We start from the raw sequence: 21,052 nt of genomic DNA on the forward strand, positions 1-21,052 counted from the left end.
TCTTTTCAAAGAATCAACTTTTGGTTTTACTGATTCCCTATATTGTTTCCCATTCTCTATTTTGCTTACTTCCACTTTAATCTTTCTGATTTTCTTTCTTCGGCTAACTTTGGGTTTAATTTGCTCCTCTTTTTCTAGTTTCCTTAAGGTAAAAGTCAGGCTATTTGTTTGAGATCTTCCCTCTTTTCTAATTGTAGGTTTACTGCTATAAATTTCCCTCTGAGCACTGCTTTCACTACATCCCATAGTTACAGTATATTGTGTTTTCATTTTCATTTGTCTCTAATTATTTTCTAATTTCCCCTGTGATTTCTTCTTTGAGTTGTTGGTTATTTAAGAATGTGTTTTTAATTTCCACTTATTTGTGAGTTTTTCAGTATTCTTTCTGTCATTGATTTCTAGCTTCATTCCACTGTGACCAAAGAAGCTACATTGTATGATTTCAATCTTTTAAAATGTATTGAGACTTGTTTTGTGGCCCAATATATGGTCTATTCCTGGAGAACGTTTCATGTACACTTGAAAAAAAATGTGTATTCTGCTGTTGCTGGGTGTTCTGTATATATCTGTTAGGTCTAATTAGTTTATAGTGGTGTTCAAGTCCTCTGTTTCCTTACTGATCTTCTGTCTAGATGCTCGATTCCTTATTCAAGATGAGGTAAGCATTTTAATTTTGGACTGGATTACAAACATCATGAATTTTACATTGTTGCACTCTGAACTGTTCCTCAATATACTTTTGGACTTTGTTCTGGTGCACGTTAAAGTACTTGGGATCACTTGGGGCCTTCTGGAGACTGCAATGCCCCATGTATTGCCAGGTCCCTACACTGCAGATAGCGGAGACACAAACTATTCCCAGCCTTTGTGAGCCCGAGAAATTTTCTTACTGCTTTCCAGTAGTTCTTTCCCTGGCTTTGCATAGGTCCTGTTATGCATCTACAGATCAGACTCAGCAAAATATTCAAGAAGATAATCCTCTGTGGCCACTCTCCCCCACAGTTCCCTTCTCTCTGGTGCTCTGCACTACAGTTCTAACCACCTTGGCCTTCCCAAATGCTGATCTTTGTTTCCTAGTCCCATCAAAACTGGGATCTGTTTTGATTCCTCCTCCTCTCACTGTGGCCTGTGAACAGTCTAGTCTCTACTATAAACTGGTGCAACAGAAGGGCTTACCTCATTTGTTTCCATTGTCTCAGGGACCACAGTCTGGTGCCACCTGTCACCCAATGTCTAAAAGCCATTGGTCACATGTCTAGATGTTCACAAGTTATTTAAGGAGAAAGGGTTTATTAGTGCTGCATAACAAATTACCCCCAACTTAGTGACTTTGAAAAAACAAGGATTTATTTTTTTCATAGTTTCTGAGGTTCAGCAATCAAGGAGCAGCTTGGCTGGGTGGTTCTAGCTCAGAATTTCTCACGGGGGCGCAGTCAGGATGTCAGTGGGCCAGTAGTCTGAGGCTGGAAGCCAGACAAGGGCTGAGAGATCTGCTTCCACGAAGGCTCAGTCACACACTGTTGGCTAAAGGCCTCGGTTCCTTGTTAGCTGTTGGCAGGAGCCTCCATTTCTCACCATGTGGGCCTCTCCATAGGGCTGTTCACAACACGGCAGCCAGCTACTCTCAGAGTGAGCAGTGTGGGGTGGCACAGAGGGAGAGAGAGGAGGATGCAGAAGCCACAATGTCTTTTAAAACTGATCCTTGGAAATGATCCATCACCTCTACCATACTCTACTGGCCACACACACAAATGTGTGGGAGGATTACACAACGGTGTAAATACCAGGGGGCATGGATCACTGGGAGCCACCTTGGAAGCTGGCTACCCACAGGATAAATCTTGTTATGCCAGCATGGCAGAAAGCCAAAGTGTCTGTATACATTTTAACTCTCTTATGTTTCCTGCATTTTTAATCCTATCACTGTAGCCTGCATCCTATGACTTCAAGTGAGAAAGGCAAATTGTAGATCCTACCCCAAAGCCAGACTTGGAGAAAAAACAAGTAAACGTAAGTAGTAGCAGCTTTTAAGAAAAAAGGCTAGAGTTCTGGTGCCTACAGAAGAAAAGGAGAGCACCTGCAGCTCACCTGGGTTTGAAAAATGTCCAAGTGCTTCACTTCCACTAACAACTACTTCAGTGACCAACCTAAATGTCTGCCCTCCTGTCTCATCAATCTCCAAAGTAGCAACAGCAACACCTCCAGTCCCAGTAACACTAACAGAGTAGCAAGAATACCAGGGCCAATGCCAAGCACGTGGCCTCTGTCATCTCAATGACTCCTCGCAACAAACCTGTGAGACAGGTACCGTTATCCCTTAAATGCTAGGCCTTTTGTTTCTTGATGATCAACCCTGGCTTTACACTTCACCGTACACCTTGATACAACTTTATTCTTTCTCTATAACACCTGGCTCCCTCTTGCCCTACAGGGTTCTCCACTCTCCTGGCACTGAAATTCAGTTTGTCCTCCTCATTCTCCCATTCCCCTTGAGTCAGGCCTTAAAGCTTCCCCTTAGCTTCCATGTTCCTGACAGCTACTACCAAACGTCTTTAAAAGGAACCACCAGACTACTTAGGCCTCTGTTAATCCCCTGCTGCTGGGCTCTCCCAATGCGGCCTGACGTAGATTCCCCAACCCCATAGGACACACTGCCCTGTCAAGTCTGCATCACTAACTAACCCCCCCAAATTCGCCCTATTTCAGTCACTAATTGTAAAATATTATTTCATAGCACATGTGCCTTCTTAATTTATATTTGCTACAGCTTCATGTTAAAACGGGTTTCCTTTCCCCAAGGGCTTATAAATTAATCATCAGGGAGAAAGGTCCAAAATACACAAAAATCTTACTTAGTATGGTGCCCTGGAAACACAGGACATCATCATTTATTTTTTGAATAATGAATGAAAAAAATATAAAGTAATGATTATAAACAGTAGCTCAGAAAATTCTCAAAGGAATTTTCTCAAAATCCAAAGAATTTTATTTACAAATAAAAAGGTAAAGATGCTAGGGGACACATACAAGCAATTCACAAAAGACAAAACACAAAAGAACAAATATAAGCAAACCACAGAAATGAAAATTAAAACATCACTTTTTGTCAGACAGATTGAAAAAGACTGAAAATTTGCCAAGGAAATACGGGGAAAAACATTCTAACAAACTTTCAACAGATAAAATTCTGTATTTTTGGTATTTATGCATCAAATATCTTTAAAATCTGCATACCCCTTTGACTAGTATTTCCATTTCTAATAATTAATTGCAAGAAAATAATGGACAAAGGAACACAGATATATGCAAAAAAAAAAATACTCACTGTGGCACTATGATAGGAAATCTGTCCAACAATAAGTATTTGATTAAATAAATTTTAGTGCTTCCAAACTATGGATTATTATTAAGTCACTTCAGAATATTCTGTATTACATAATCCCAGTTTTTTTAAATAACATATATTCACATAAAAACATACCTGTATAGAAAAAAATCTAGAAGTATACACCCCAAAATGTTAGCAGTGATTATTTCTGTAAAAGAATAGTGGAATTACTTGCGATTTTTTCCCTTTTACTTATCTATACCACCTAATTTTTCTACATGAGTTGCACACGGATAACAACACACATTCTTAAAAGGCAAAAGTAAAAATGAGGTGCACAATTTAAAGGTGGAAGTGCCATTATCATAACAGAACATGGAACATCCCCATGTTCCCTAATAATAATAATGTCAGCAGAATTAATATCAAATAAAATATAAGTAACTTAGTGTTCAATAGCCTAGTCTTTAATTAGTTCTAGGAACATATCTGGGAGAATCTGCTAGTACTATGCAGACATTTTAAGAAAACAAAAGACCTCCCAAATAAAAATTTAGCACTAATCCTACAGGCGGTGTTAAAAATCACACAGTAAAAATCTCAAATATGTCAAGATCAGTGTCAGCTTCAATCGCCTTTTCATGCCTTTCCACATTTATCCTGAGAGCCCTCTCTCTAATGGGAGAGCAGCCACCATGAAAATAATAAAACATAAAAGCCACTCATAAGTTTAAGAATTCAATGTGACTTAAGGTCTGGATGAAGAGAAGGTCATCTCCACAACTTCCACTATTCCAAATTAGCTTAACTTTCCCCCTCAGACTTGAACATTTTGGGGGATAAAACTTAGTCAATAACAAGTGAGGGTCCTGAAGTGAGTCAAGGAATACATATCTGTTATGAGCAAAGCATGCGTATCTCCAGAGACTGTGGACAACGCCAGCCAAAGCCCAGGGAACTGCCTATGGCCATGCAGAACGTCACCCAGGAGTTGTTTTCAATGCCTGGTTCAACGTGACCAGTAGCACAGTCAGCAAATCCTCATTAGGACTGACTTATAAACCGTAATTTTCAATGATGTTGACTGGCATAAAATGAATGATCACTTCCATCTGTCTATGGTAGAATAGGAAACAAATTATTCTAATTGCACCCGTATAATTAAGGGCAGGTGTCTGCACAGTCACTTAGGGGGAACTACAGCACAGTTTGAACGTCATGACTCATCAAGCTGCATCAACGCAGCCAGTGGGACCTGACAGCAGCCGTGAAGGCACAGGAAGCACCAAGCACAGTATGATTCCTTTTATCCTATGTTAGTAACATCTTTGATGGAAGCAATATCTGCTGCACAAGAAAACTGTCTAGTCCAAGGAGAAAACTGAAGAACAACTTTGTATAAGGGAGAGATTTTACACTAGTGGCATTTGTGTAAAGCAACATCATATGATACCAAAACTAACAATGCAATCACATGGTTATTGTCAACAAAAACAGAGATCTCCTTGCTTTAGTGACAACCCTGGCATCATTCATCTACTTGTTCAGCAAACACATGAAAACCATATATAACAAGAACTATTCTAGGACCTGGGGATACAGGAGTAAACAAGCAAAGTGACTGCCTTCGCGAAGCACATCTAACAAGGAAGACAGATGTAAAATATTTACACAGTTGAACAGAACTTCAAATGCCAGGATGTCACTAAATAAAAGGGCAGGGTGCTATGAGAGCAACTCCTACACCTGGGAGTCCAGGGAGCCAAGCACAGAGGAAGGGAGGAGAGGTCCAGGGAGAGGTAGTCTGTGCAAAGACCCTGCAGCTGGAACGAACCTGCTCATTCTAAGACCTGAAAGAGTCTAGTTTGACTGAAGCATTTAAATTGTTTCCTGGGCACACATTAAGTTTGAGATCCTGTGACGTTAAGAGATCAAGTTGGTAACTGCTACTTGAGTCTGGAGCTCAGAAAAGAAGCCCAGACTAGGTATAAACTTAGAAGTCAGTGGCTTCGAGATGGTATGTGACACAGAGGAACTGGAGATCTCTTAGGCAAGGTGAGCTGGATGGGCGAGGGGTGGGTGTGGTGGTCATTATTTCTTCAAATCACAAAAAATTAATTACTTCTTGCAATCTCATTACTTCTCTCTTGATTTGCACATGTGAAATGAAACAAAGTATTTTCTAACATTACAGTTATGATACAATGCCCTTCTTGTTCAGAAAGGATAAGATTAAAGGTATGAAGTCATTGGAGAAATGCCAAGACCTAAGAAAAATATTTCTTTCAGTGAGTCTAGGGCATTAAATGCTACAGTTTATTTAGCAGAGCACCTCCTTCTAGCCTTTTCCAGTGCCCTAGAAAAAAGAATCTTTTTTTAACACACTGATACAGCTACTTCAAAAGATTTGTCACTAGAAACACTTTCAGTCTGCAGAACTGCCACCTGCCGAAGTCGGATCATGACTGTAAGCATTCTGAGCACACCAACAAGTCCTGGAGGGATGTGACATCAAAAAGAACAGACCTCCTGCTCTGTACGCTCAAAAGTTATCAATTTTCAGGACTATCACTATAACGCTTACTCAACCTGCCCTGCGGTCTTTCTATGATGAATATATAGTATGTAATTGCTCTGTCAAGTGGTAGTCAGGTTATGGTTATAGAAAAGCTGAGTTAAAATCCATGACGGATGGCCCAAGCACCATGTAAGTGTGGCATGCCTTAACACAAACTCACCTGATTTATCTGAAGCATGTTAAAACAATAGTGACCAAACTGCTGTATCCCTCACGGCTCCAAAAACTAGAAAATGAAAATGAAGAAATAAAGTTCAACTTAGTTGGTGATCTCAGTGATCAGCACTTTAAACACATGCCCATGACCAAAATCAAATAGAAAATGGACATCTACACCAGCACAGAGCTTCCTAAGATGATAAACATGCTCTCTATCTTTGCTGTCCAATCTGACAGCCACTAGCCACCTGTGGCTACCGAGCACTTGAAATGTGTGCTTAAAACAACTGAGAAAGTAGATTTTAAATTTTCTTTAATGTTATTTAAACTCAAATAACCACATGTGGTTGATGACCACCATACTAGACAGTGCAGATCCAGGCTGAACGAAGTCCCCTCTGGTTCTAGAGTTCTAAGATACCTTCAGCAAAAGTGAAGCTGGTTAAACAATCTAAAAGTTTCACATATTTAATATATTGCATTAATATATACACTAATATTTAATTAATATTAATTATAATGTATATTAATATTTAATATATACTTCTGTTATTTCAGTAAGGCTTTAAACAGCTCTGCTCTCGTCCTCTATAAGATAAATTAAGCCTAAAGATATAACACACACATATTCTCCTAGGGAGAATGGAAAAGAGTACATAGATCACCTAGCTGTATTTTTCCCATTTGTGGTTTTATTATCATCATTATAAAAACAGTATACATATTATAATTCTACAGAAAATTTTCAAAAAGAAAATTGCCATTCTGACATATTCCATTGTTACATCTGGATTTGTTTCCTTCTGGGTCTGACCTCCTCACCATTGGTGTATTTCTTTTCATGTAGCAAAACTTTTCCACACTTAGTTTAAAACTAGGTATCAAAGGAGGGTAGGAAAACCCAAATTTATCAATCAATCAAGCAAGCATGAGATTTTGTAATGGGAAGAATTTACATAAAAAATAAATTATGTACAGTCCCCCCCAAAAAATTATCCAAAAAGCAACAACACAGTATTGATAAACAGCAAAAGAACTAAATCCAGTCAGTTGTGTAGAAATGTTTATGCTATAAAATGTTAATATTGAACTTACCCTTGGAAGCAAAGATCCCTGATACATTTCTACACACAGATACCATATGTGTGAGTGTGTGTGTGTGTGTGTGTGTGTGTATACATACACACACACACACACACACACATATATATATATATACACATATATATACATATATATATACACATTTGGCTACCATTTTTTCAAGATGACAAACTATGGTCAATCTGAAATGACTCTGAAAGTTTTCAATACATTCCTTACAATACTGCCCTCAGCATCTGTATCGATTTTTTGTATTCCCCAAGAGAATCACATGCTGTAGAAATAGCACAAGGCATGAACACCAGTGAATTCGAGTTTTAGTCCAAGCTATTCAGATTACCTTTTGAGCATTGGTAAATTACTTTGAATATCTTTGGGGTTTGGGGGTTTTTTTTTGCTTTTTTCCTTTTTTTTTTTCCAGATCTTTAAAAAGAATGTGAGTCCTTGTGGTAGACAGCCTCTAACAAATAGGATACAGCAGAAATAATGAGCTAGCATTTCCAAGACTGGGTTATAAAAAGATCATCATTGTGCGGGAGGATATAGCTCAGTGGTAGAGCACATGCTTAGCATGCACGAGGACCTGGGTTCAATCCGAGTACCTCCATTAAAAAAAAAGTTAAAATAAGAAACCATCATTTCCTCCTGGGTGTCACCTGCACTTGTTCTCTCACTTGTTTGCTCTGAGGGAAGCTGGCTGCCACGCTGTGAGCTGCCCGGTGGACAGACCTACATGGCAAAGAACTGAGGCCTTCGGTCCAATGATCCCCAAGGAACTGAATCCTGCCGAGTCACGTGACTGAGCTCAGAAGCAGCTCTTCCCCCAGGTGAACTTTCAGATGAGACTACAGCCCCAAAGACAGCTTACCCTTAACCTCCTAGAAGACCCTGAGCCACAGCACCCAGATAAGCTGCACCCAGACTTCGAACCCACAGAAGCTGAGAAAATAAACGTTTTGTTGTTTTAAGCTCTTCATTTCTGGGGTAATTTGTTATGTGACAACAAATAAGATAGTTCCACTCAACTCTAAAATTCTATAATCCTATGGTGCTTTAGGTATTAATTTAATACATTCACATAAGCCAAAAAAAAAAAAATCAACCTCCTGTTCAACATGAGCAAATGAGTAATACTAGACTTTGAAAGTGGTAAATTATGAAATTTAAACACTAACATTTTATTCAAAAGATGAAATTATTAAAACATGTAGCATTAGTCAAATGGTATTAAAATACACTAAATATACTGCCTAGAACTAAAGATACAAACCCAAACAATTTTTTAATTGAAATCAATTCATTTGGATGTGAAAATGTAAATAAACCACTAAACGCATCTCCGTGATTTAGTATTCCTTACTTTCTAGAATTTAACACAATCCAGTAAATGTTCACCATTTTGAGAAATCCCACTTTGTTTTTATTTCAGGTAAGCCTCTAAAAGTTACAAATCTTATCTATAGATCTGTATGTGTTTCTTCAGTATTAGAGTTTGGCAACACTGGTGGCTGATTCTGAGAAGAAGACACAGATACAGGGGTACATTTTTTTAAGTTCTAATCTTCTGATATACAAAAGGTAGTTTTATGAAGAAACTAAAATGAAAGCTCCTATTCCCCTAAAATTGACCATACAATTTTAAATATTCCGTAAGCCTTTCCTTCACAATTATAAAATAAAGATCTGTATAAATTAACACATGAAACTACTATGTCTGTAACAACACTCTATGAGGTAACTGGATGACATTCTGAACTTGTTCTTACTCACAAACAAGTTATATTAGATTTATATCAATATGAAAATTATAACTCACAACTATACCAAGGGAAACTTGGAACGCCCACAGTGGCACATCTCTTTAACACATCATTTCTTCTTGAAGACACACCAGGCCTAATGTCCTATATTTAAAACAACCTGATTAAAGTCATAGCAATAAAATGCAGAGCATTGTATACTGCCTATGGTTTCATAAAATCCACCTCTCCCTCTTCTGTCAAAAAGTGTCCAGCTACAATTCATTCCGATTACAGCCAAGTACTTTTAGAGAAACCTATTCACATGTCCCAAAAATGCCCTACAGTGATATCCAGTCAGGCACATTAGGACATGCAGTTCCAGATTCCAAGCTACTAAATAAAAACAGGCGGGGCGGTTTATGGAGAGAAGGCACTGGACAAGACTTGACATTCACGAAGGTCCCACATGGATCTGAAATGTATGGCTGATATTAATTTGCTGCTTTTATTATGAATTACATTTTGCTCATCTGATTAACTGAAAGCTGTGCAAAATTAAATCTATAAAATCCTCATCAGTTAAATCCTGCTTTCTAAAAAGGCATTATTAAATTAAAATACCTATAAATTTTATGTCAGCTCCCATTCCACCACTGACAGGCAATCCTCACTTAAATGTCTTGTCTGATAATATGAAAAGCAAAAACATTTACTATCTCCATTCTTAGACTCCAAACTACTACAAAACTAAATATCAACTCAAAGCTTTTTACTGCAAAAAATTCATGGGGTCCTTAAAAAGTCTTTTAAAAAAAGTTTTTCATTTCTTTTTAAAAGTAGGTACCCCCAAAAAACTATTTTTATATAAGAAAAACAAAGTAGTTTAGTATAAAAAAAAATAGCTCCTAAGAGCCATGAAAGATTCTAAGAATATAGAAGTCTCACTCCATGAACCATTCCACTGAAAAACCCCACATACTACCAGTCCAGAAAAAAAGGGAAAGTAACATTTATCAGATACCAGTTTTCTACACCAGGTGTCATATTTTGCCATTTTTATATTAGCTGATTTAATCCTCATCACTTTTGAGATGTAGGTGTTATTCTCATTTATCTATAAGTTCGGTTACTTTCCCCCTAGTCACAATGCTAAGATTAAAACCCAGTTTTGTCTGGTTCAAACCCCTTTCTTTCTGTTACATGTTAAATCATAAATAAAGACTCAATGCCTTAAAATTTTTCCTCTAACAAAGGGCTCCTGACATTTAGAACAACATAATGACAAGGATCCCACATAGAACTTCAAGGATTTATTCAAAATCAATGATACACAAATACAAATTATAATTATTATGGATTCTAGACACTCATTTAATATTTCCTTGAGTATCTAAAACAGGCACAAGTATATCTATATATGATTTGATTACACTGCATGTCTCCTACTATTTAGTCTAATATTAAGACAATTCAATTTTGCAACATCCAGACTTTTCCCTTTTCTTTATTATGATTTGTACACATAAATGATCAGATAGCCAGTGCTCGAAGTGTACAAAAAAAAGGAGACAGAATAATAGAAGAATAAAAGAACAGGAGGTTAACTAAAAAACAAAACAAAACAAAACAAAATACTGGCCACTGTGTCTCCCAGAAACTGACCCAATCTCAGGATAACCACTGAGCCTCATTTCTGCATTGTTTATATACTAATAACTATGATGACCGCCTCAGATTTTTTTTTTTAATATTCTTATTCTTTGCTGAAAACCAGACCAAGCTACTCTCTCCTAGAATTTCATTCCAGGCAAGCCAAGTAAGCTAAAATTTGAAATTTATATGGTTTTCCATGCTGAAGTATTTAGGAGTAAAGAGCCATGATATATGTAACTTACCGTCAGATGGACCAGGAGAAATTATGTGTGTGTAACTGAGAGATCAAATGATAAACCGGTAAAATGGTAACAGGTGACTCTAAGTTAAAGTTACGAGAGTATTCTTTGTATTAGTCTTATTCTTGACACTTTTCTGTGAACTTGAAATTATTTCCAAATAAAAAACTAAAACTTAAAAATTACATGGCCGTCTCTCTGACGCTAACAGTACATACTTGGATTATACAGCAACACTTTTAGAAACACAAAACACAGGTTTTCAAGGAAAAATTTAGTGATGTGTGAGGAAATCTGCACCATATCCTACCAACTAATGATCACTTAGGAATAAATTTCAAACTACACTGCCATGTAATGGAATGTGGCAATAGTCGCTTGAGTTAAAGGAATAAAAATCCACAGACACCACATTGTTTGACGTAAGCCCTTCACAAATTTAATACAAGCCTGCTGCAAAATGCAATAAATCTACAATTCAAGTGGTATGTATTACCTCTGGTTTGCAGTAAAATATAGACAAACTGAAAAATGAAAAATCTGCCATATGAGAAAACAATCAAAATGCAGAATGTCTTGGTTTTGATGGTTTTATTAAACAAGATTTTTTTTCTACTGCAGTTCAATTCACAACAGTATATGTGAATCATCTTAAGCAAGCAAGGACGAAGAGGAAACATCCTCCAGGAACAATGCTACAATCTTTTCTGCAAGGGTACTATTATCCCGCCTGCCCGTTACAACTTTGATTTCAAATGTTCATTATTCTTTCTTAAAGCATAAAAATCCATCAGAAGAGAAGTAATGCTCAGAAAAAGTTCACCAAAATTGTGAAGTCAAACATTAGGTTTTCAGCTAACAGTGAAATAGCTTTAAAAGATCACCTCTGTCCTTTCTGCAGGAAACACAGGCTTTAAAATCCTTTAGTACATTCCCCTAATTGAATGAATGGTCTTTCTCTACCCAAATAGTTCTAAACCTTTTGGGAAAGGGAGATGGTGCCTCCTGCCAAGTATAGACCCTTTCCAAAGAAAATTATCCACAAATGCAAAATTCTGCACATATTTCCAGGGACTTCCAGAACCCCGAGGCCATTATCCCCGCCCTCCTCCCGAAGAATCCCAGCTTAGCGTCTCCTCTATTACAGCCTCTGTAGAACACCCCCCTGAACACAATCCACACAGTCCCCGGCTCGCTCCCGGAGGGACTGGAGGCTCTGCCCTCACCCAGTGGATTCCGTAACTGATCTTTGTCTCTTCGCCCAACTCCCTTCACCTCGGCAAGGTCACTGCCAACTACCCCTTTAAGCCGAGCCCTCACGGTAGTAGTTCGTAGGAGCCACGAGAGAACTTGCCTGTCATAGGATATATTTTGTCCCCTCGGCCCCACCTACCTTCCCCATTTCGGCATGTTACGTCTTTAACACTTGCCCATTATACAGAAATAGCCACCACCACCCCCCGGCGCGCCCCCGCCCCGCCGCTTCTCCAGCGCCCCCAGGCCCATTTCCCGCAGACCCTCCAAGGACAGGCCTCCCTCCATGTCCCCTCCCGTCCACTCTTCTCTCCCCTCCCCTCTGCAGGGACCCTCCCCCGGCCCTTGGCCTCCCTCTCCCGCACCGCCGCATCACCCGCCGTCCCCTCTTCCGGCGTTTCCACCCCGGCCCCGAAGACCCCACCTTCCCGGGTCCCTGCTCCCCCCACCCCCACCCCGCAGTCCTTTAGTGCTGGCCTCCTTGCCCTCCTCGGGGCTCTTCCCCTCCGGACACCTGTGCCGTCCCACCCCCTCCACAGACGCCCCCCCTCCCCAATTCATTTGCCTCCTCCCCGGCTCCCTTGCCCACCTCCATCCTCCTCCCTTCCCCCTCCCGCCCCGAGAGAGCCCAAGGAGGGAGGGAAGGCGCGGGGGAGGGGAGGCCGCGGAGGGGCCGCTCTTCTCGGGGTTCGCCGCGCGCCGCGGACCTGCAAGGCTCCCCAGCGCCCTCTGTCTCCTCCGCCAGCAGAGCGGAAGTCGGGGCCTCCCAGACGCCCCCCACAAGGGTATTTACCTTCTCGCCAGGGACACTTTGCAGACGGCTCCAACATTGGCAAACACTACAGAGAACTGACCCCGCTCGGCCGCCGCCGCCGCCGGCTTCCACCCCTCGGGCTCCCCGCCCCCCGCCTCCGCCCGCCTCCCCTGCGCTCCCGCCGCGCCCTCCCGGGCCCGCGCGGCGCGCCCCCGCCGACGCAGCCGCTCCCGCGCTCCAGCCCTCCCGGCGCGCGCGCGCGCGCGCACTCCCGGCCCCCCGCGGACTCGCGCGGCGCGCCCGGCGCCGGCCCTACCTCCCTTCCTCCTCTCGCCCGCCTGCGGCCGAGCGCGGCCATTGTTCGCAGCGTCGCTCCCGCCCCCTGGCGGCCGGCAGGCCGCCGCAGCAGCGGGCGCCGCGGGCGCTGCGGTGCTGGCGCCGGCAAGCCGGGCCCCCGGGCGACAGCCGATCCCCGGGGCCTTGGAAGGAGGACGAGCGAGTGCCCAGGAACTGCGCCGGGTCCGCAGTCCTCTAGTCCCCGGCCCGGCTCCCCGCCCTCTCGGCTGCAGAAGGTGGGCCTGGGGCAGCCTCTTCCAAACCTGCACTCGGCAACTGCCTTCCCCGCCCAAATGACCCTCTGCTTTTTCCTGGCGGCGGGTAGCGCCTGGATTCCCCGCCCGTACCTTCCCCAGGCTCTCTCGTTGCCCCCCTCTGCTCTGCTGGGGACGTGCGACCATCCCGCGTCTGCTCCGGCCGCCGCTGTGTGATGCACGGTTTAGCGGATCCTGCACCTTTCCAGACTGGGAGGAGGAGGGGGGCGGGGGAGAAGGGGAGGGGGTTAGCGCAACTGTCTCGCCCAGAAAACACTAGTGATCAGTAATCACCTGCTCTCCAATATCCGCAGCGTGGCCAAACATCCTCCTCGACCAAAAAAATCGTCTTTGGTCACGTAAGAAAGAAATCCTTCGAACCAAAAAGGAAGAGCATCTTACAACAGTGCCCTAGATCCTAGATTGTTGAGGCAAGAGTGCCAGAAACTCGAATTACTTCTTGATCGTCCTGGTTTTGATGTGGGTTACTGATGTCCGGGTAACTTCAACCCAGTTAAGCCCAGTGAAATACAACACTCCATTTAGTAAATGGCACCATAAATAATTTGGCAATAAAGTAAGTCTAGAAATAGACTTATTACTGTTTTCACAAACTTACCATTTGCATTATTATTCCCAGGGTTCCTTCCCAGTATCAGTTCTGTGCCTGAGAAATGTCTACCAGACCTGGGATTTCAGGCGTCACCTAAAACAGCTGGGAAGACAGTATAGCGTCGTGGTTCTTAAAGTAAGGGCATTCAAATTAGATAGCCAAGCCTGGTTATCCCCTTACTAACTAGAAGACCATGGGCATGTTACTTAGCCAATGAGTCAGTTTATTCTTTTGTTCGACAGGAGATAACATGTGATAATATGTATTTAAACGTGATAGTATTTCAGCCCCGTGGTAAGATATTAGCTATTGCTACATTTTCCTCCTAGAGCTCTTTCCTGTGCTCCTTCCCTCCGTTTCACCTCTGCCAATTCCCTCAAATTTAACATGGTGCATCCTCCCTAAATCTGCACTTGTCCTTGGATAATGACTTCTAGCTGCTCAGGCCCAGCATTCAAATACTGGTTGAACGCTTTGAAGGAGTGCATGCCCTTCACACCGTCAGTACCAAGGAACAAGCATCCCACCTTTGTGCCTTCCCATAGGCTACTCCCTCTCCCTGTGGTCCATCCCTCCTCTCACCTGATGAGCAAATCATTCTTCAGATCATTCCAAAATCACCTCCTTGAGAGCATTCTCTAACTCCTCTGAGCAGGCCAGCGCCCTTCTTCTGACTCTCCTCTGACATAGCAGGTATCTTAGGTTGTTTATGAGCCTGACTCCAAATGCCCAACAGTACATTGTTTAAGGCCAGGCTCTGTATCTCATTCATCTGTGTAGTCGCAGCGTCCAAAAGCCAGTGGGTGGAAGTAAATGCTTTTGGAATAAATGGATGAGTTTATGCTTTTAGAAAGGAGTCTGAAGTGGTCAGAAATTTCATTCATTCCCTCTGATTCAGGTGGTTAAAGCTAATTGAAAGCTTTATCTTCGCTCTAACTTTTTCTTGTAACTGATTTTAAATCTTTGGTTATCCACTTACTAACTAGGAGGGCATGGGCATGTTACATGGGAACCCCAAACGGAATGAATGTTTGGAAGCCATAATTATCAGAGAGAAAATTGTTTTTAAGCTTGGGTCAGCACTTTCCATTGCTCAAGGCATGTAGATTGCATCAGTACCTGGAGTCACCTGAGTGACATGGAAATCCACACATAAATCTATGATCTTCTTGGAATTTCACTTGAAAACGAAATGCTTGTATAGGAGTTGAAAAGAAGAGATATTTAAAGAGGGATGGTCCTGTTGGCAGCTGATTAAAACAAAGCAACTGATTCATGAATGCGTCTTTACCAGGCACCATTGCAGTTGAATATTCAACCATCGGAAAAGGATAATGCTTTCAAATTCATCATGGTCAGGTTCGAGTGATTTGAACAGGACAGATTCTAGAATCACAAAACAATTTCTTTTCCAGTTATGTCTTCTCTTTTCTTATATTTAACGTCCTTTTCTTGACACCTCTTTTCCTGTAAAATTCATTAAGTCCCCCAGCATCCCACCATATAAGTTAGTCTCTTTTATATATTTTTTCTGAACATATTTTTATCATTATGCAGTATTTTTTTCTTCCAATATAACTTCAGCTCCTCGAAGACAAGAACAATGACTTCCCCCATCTCTGCTTCTCCAGCACCTAGCACAGTGCCTGTGGTGATCAATAAATGCTGGCTGAATGAATGGATTTGTGAATGTGACATTTACTGAGTATCTACAATATACCAAGTACTATTCATGGCCCAGGGAAATATAGCAATGAAAAAAATTTGCAAAATCTTTGTCCTCATGGAACTTACAGAGAAATGAATGAATAGATAAATGCGTGAAAAAAAACCCTTTCCAATCCTTTACCTCCGTTAGAATATGGTTCTGGAAATTTCCAATGCATTTGCCTGTTCACTAATTAATCAGTTACTTGGAACTCAATTTTTCTCCCATAACAATGATATCAAAATAGTTATTAGAGTATCAGCTGCCTAAACACTGTACTAAAAAGCAATATAAAAATTACATTACAAATATAATCGTTAAGAGTAAGGAAACAATTTTATTTAATAAAATATACAGAGGTTCTGTTAAGTCTTATCAAATATATTGTTCAACAAATATTTTTAAATAAAAATAATATGGAACCAATTATACTTGTACTGACTTTGCTTTTTCCTTCATATCTATCATCTTCTCTCTAAAAATCTCAGTTGTTTTTCTTAAGTATATCTACACTTTCCACTGTGCCAAAAATTTGATTCACCTATATTCTAATATTTTTATTCTAATTTATTTGTCATATTTGTAATGGCATTAAGTCTCATTTTCAATCTTACTTAGCTAAAATGCAAGATGAGATAGCTTTACAATCTGCTTTTTCATCTTAATCTATGTTTTATCATCTGCAAATTGGGTTCTTTCATTGAATGTATACTGTATTTGTCTATAGTACAAAGCATTCATATAAAGTATTCTTCTGTCCCATGGGTGTTTTTTCTTCTAGTTTGGGTTCTTCCTCTGTCTTTTTAATGCAATTCTATTATTATTATTATTATTACTAGTTACTGTAATGATTAATTTTAAATTAATTTATTTTCATTTTGCTCATGTCTAATCTGGGAAGCTCTCTCCAGATCTTCTGTTAGCTTAGCTTTGCCCATTAGAGCTTCCGGGAAAATTTAAATTATTTTTTTCACTAAGTTTTGTTTCACTAATTTTATTAGTTTTTAGGAATGGAAGAGTGTGATATTGTGATATAATAAGAAATATTTATTTTTATATTTATCCAGGGTTCCTGTTACAGAGCTCCTAAAAACCTTTGTAATTTTCTGAAGGATAAGAGTGAAAAGAGCATCATTTGTTGTATTTGTTTTTTGTTTCCAGCTCGTTAGAGAGCTTCAGAGTATTAAGGTGAAAGGAGTGTCTTTTGTTATTCATAATAAGCCCCTTTCAACCACACCTGAGTTTATGTAAATAAGATGATTTTTAGAAAGCCCCTAAGGAGGGGGGTTCTGGTTGCCAGGGGAACCAACCTAGTGATTAGAGGGTTGGAATTTTTAGCTCTACCCCTTAACCTCCAGGGAGGGGAGAGGGGCTAGAGGTCACCAATGGCCAAAGATTTAATCAGTCATGCCTATGTAATATTGCATGATAAATTTGGTAAAGACAGCATTAGAGAAAGAGCCATTGTATCTAAATTAGCTTAAAAAACTAATAATTAATGCTTTTGAAGACTGTTGTGAATTACTAGCTGCCTCTTTTATATTTTTCATAGCTTGGCAAACTCCATTGAATAAGTAAATACATAAACAAGCAAACAAACAAATCTTGGCTGAAGGAGAGAGCTTCCAGGTTGCTGAATATATCGAGGTGCTGGGAGGGTGGCATGCCTGAACAGGGCATGGAAACTGGAAGTTCCATATCCCTTCTCCATAACTTGTCCTAGAAATCTTCTTAATTTGCCTATACCTGAGTTGATCCTTTTATAATAAACCTGTAATCTAATAAGTAAATTTTTCCTGAGTTTTGTGGGCCTTTCTAGCAAATTATTAAACCTGAGTAAAGGGTCATGGGAACCCTAGATTTATAGCCAGCCAGTCAGATGCAGAGGTGACAAGCTGGACTTGCAATGACATCCGAAGTGAGAGGGAGTGGGGCTGTCTTATGAGACTGAGCTCTTAATCTGTGGTGTCTGCATTAACCCCAAGCTGTTAGTGTCAGATCACTTGGTATGGGAAATCTGGTTCTAGGTACTTTCACCATAAACATCTTTGCTGCCAGCATTTTCTCCGCAAACATTTTGGCTGCATAACTAATTGGCTGTCAGGCAATTCTGCTATGAGAGATAAAATAACTGGTTGACAGTTTGGTTTCAACTGGTTTGGTGTCATTTCTCCACTGATGCAGCGTTCCTATTTTTATATTACATAAATCTTAGGCCTCATAATGGTCTACACAGTGATGAGTAGTTGATGATAACAATCATATATCAACTTGATAGAAACTATGGTGATAAGAAAACTTACTGGAAGTACAAAATCTGGCTTAGATGATTTGTGAAATGTAAGGACTGAGCATGTGCTGGAACATTTAAATGTAGTCTTGATATATTCTACCAGTTATATGCCTGACATTTATTGATAACAAATAGCAACATCCCGCGTCTGTTCGCTTTACTTCCAGGGAAATCTGAAAAGACTTAGAGCAGATTTTTTTTTTTATAGCCTATAGAATTTATGTCCCACATTAGAGCCTGAATCCTCAGTGATCGACTTTAAGAAAGCGAGTCTCATCGCTTTCTCTAACGTATACCTGAATACAAGTATAGCTGGCTGTTCATCTTACGTGGCAAGAAACATTTACTGCAAAATCATTGATATCGGAGAAAAGTTGTGCTATGTAACAGATGCCAAATTTAACACGAAAATTAAACGCATTAAGTGTTATCATTTCTTCCAGTTAGTGATGTTATTGATGGCTTTATTAAGCTGACAGATGACATTGATTTGCCCCAAGAGTTAATTTCTTATTTTGAAACTTACTGCGTTGGAGAAGAAAGAGGCCAAGGGCCTCAAAGGGGCAAAGCTGAACCCACAGTTCTCACAGAACTTTGGAACATCTATCAATGGGCATGTGGCAATATGCCAAGAACACACAACAGAAGATTTTCACAATACAATACAAAGCTCAGTAACAAATATGCATCCTAGGATTTGGAAACTGATACCACTTTTTTTTTTTTTTAAGAGAAATAAATTTCTTTTTTTCTTCTTTATTTGGCTGTTTTTTGGGGGGTGGGGGAGGTGATTAGGTTTATTTATTTACTGTTGTTTTTTTTTTTTAATGGAGGTGCTGGGGATAGAACCCAGGACCTTGTGCTCGCTAAGCACGTACTGTACCACTGAGCTATATCCTCCCCCGATACCTGTCTTAATGAAGGAAGAATTTTGGCAACAATAAAAAGTGTGATGCTAAACAAGGAGACAAATTAAGAAGCAAAACAAAAATAACTATAACATACTATGAACAAAACACTTGGAAGACAAGTACTCAGATACAATCTACAAAATAAAATCAATTATTTGTGCAATATTGCCATAAATCTACACTACACACATCTTAAATGTATTCAACTATTTGTATTTTGCAATAAAGTCTTTTTAATTTTGCTATTCATTTCTCATGTTTCATGTTTATGTGCTTTTTGATGTCCCTTTTTATTTTTCATGATTTTATCTTTTATGGCAAAACTGCCTTATGGCCAAATAGTTATGCCATAAAAATGTTTGCAACAGAGATGCTCACGGCAAAAATACCAGACACAGGACAGTTCATACACCTGATATTAGACACGTTGGTATGAGTGGTGAAGGACTATTTTTTTTTCTCATTTAGTTGGTGTCCAGAGAACCAGAACACTGTTTGGTAGTGTAGGGGGAAAATTCCAGAGAGAGAATTTATAATTTGACTTTATTCTACCATTGTTACCCTAAATTTCTGATAATTTTCTTTATGTCTTGCTTATAATTATTTAAATTTCCTTGAAATGGAAATAAATATGTAACATCTCTGAACACAGGGGGCTTGGAGGTGGCACGTGTTGCTTCTTAAATAGATTCAGTGACTTGTTCAAACACTGTTTAATTGTGACTATTTTGAAAGGCATCATTTAGCAATCAGCTTTTTCATCTTTCCTTATTGTCCCCCACTCTTTTCAAAAGACTTCATTATTCTTTCTCCCTTCCCATTGATAAAGGAAGAAAAAAAAAAAAAACTGAACATCCCAGCTATTTACACCTTCTCATTCTGTCACCTCCTTGGTAATTGTTGATGGTACTCAGAATTAGTAATATATCGCAGTGTAATAAGCCACCCCCAAAGGCAGTGGCTCAAAACAACAGCCATTTATTTAGTTCATGCAGTTTGGGCAAAGCTCAGTAGCCTGTCCCTGCTCCACGCAGTATCAGCGAGGGCAGCTCACGGGCTGGGAGCCCGAATCACAGAAGGGCACACTGACACCTGTGGTTGGTGCTGGCTGTCAGCTGGGACCTCATCTGGGGCTATCAGCCAGAACACCTGTGGCCTGAGGAGCTGCTTGGCTTCCTCAAAGCATGGTGGCTGGGTTCCAAACACAGGGAGTCAAAGACTCCAGTTTTGTAAGGCCTGGGCGCAGAAGCTGGCACAGATGTGCTGTGAATTCTACCATATCCTATTGGTCAAGCAGTCACAGCGCCCAGACTCGAGGGATTAGACCTGACTCCATCTCTCCATGGGAGGCAAGTCAGAGAATTTTAGGGTCACATTTAAAATAGCACACGTCTGTGGGGGAAGGAAATAGCTCAGTGGGAGAGCCCATGTTTAGCATGCAGAAGGTCCTGGGTTCAATCCCCAGTACCTCCATTAAAAATAAATAAATAAAAATAAATTAAAACTCCACCTATTCACTGAAACATATCACATTGTCTTTTCATCCTATCACTCTTGTGTTTAAAACAGAACCAAACCAAAAAAAGTGACATTGAAGATTTCCTTCCACAGACACCCAGGTCTGCAGGAATAAAACACCTCTCTCACCTACCCAAGACAGCTGTACACCTGAGTGATGGAGATCACAAAAACCAGGTTCAAGAGGGATTAATACACTATTCTAGTCCAGTCTCCTCCCCAGGCCAAGGGGGAGGCTTTGGCCAGTCAGGCAGTTAGCAGTTGCAGCAGCAGAAGAGAGGAAGGGGTAGGTTGGAGGCTGAAGGAGAGGCCCAGGAGTGACATGCAGGTGTAACATTTAGTCACGCTGTGTTTCTGGGACACGTGCAGTTGGGCCACGCTGCCAGCGAGGAGGTGAGCCGTGATCTGGGGAGGGGCCAGCAGAGGGCAGCCAGACAAGGTCAGGCCGACTGGCAGTATCGGGAGCGCTCATCCCCCCGGGGCAGGTGCAAGCCATCTGTTCATTTGCTCATTCAACATACTCGCCTGTGTATGAGTATGTTGGCTACCCCAAAATGTGGCACCTTGGCATAGTGAAGATTTTAAGCTGAAGGAATTTGAGAAACAGC

The 21,052-nt window shown here is 40.6% G+C and overlaps 1 protein-coding gene across 2 annotated transcripts in view; it reads right to left on the bottom strand.

The window, feature by feature from the left end:
* Positions 1-21,052, bottom strand: part of UBE2W (ubiquitin conjugating enzyme E2 W) — a 115,017-nt gene that overhangs the window by 23,717 nt on the left and 70,248 nt on the right. For both annotated transcript variants that reach the window (XM_064480885.1, XM_064480886.1), the window contains exon 6: positions 6,067-6,132. In XM_064480885.1, coding sequence (XP_064336955.1) covers positions 6,086-6,132 — 47 coding nt within the window. In that variant the 3' untranslated portion in view covers positions 6,067-6,085. The remainder of the gene's footprint in view (positions 1-6,066; positions 6,133-21,052) is intronic.

Source organism: Camelus dromedarius, chromosome 30 (assembly GCF_036321535.1).
Source record: "Camelus dromedarius isolate mCamDro1 chromosome 30, mCamDro1.pat, whole genome shotgun sequence".
Classification (NCBI taxonomy): domain Eukaryota; kingdom Metazoa; phylum Chordata; class Mammalia; order Artiodactyla; family Camelidae; genus Camelus; species Camelus dromedarius.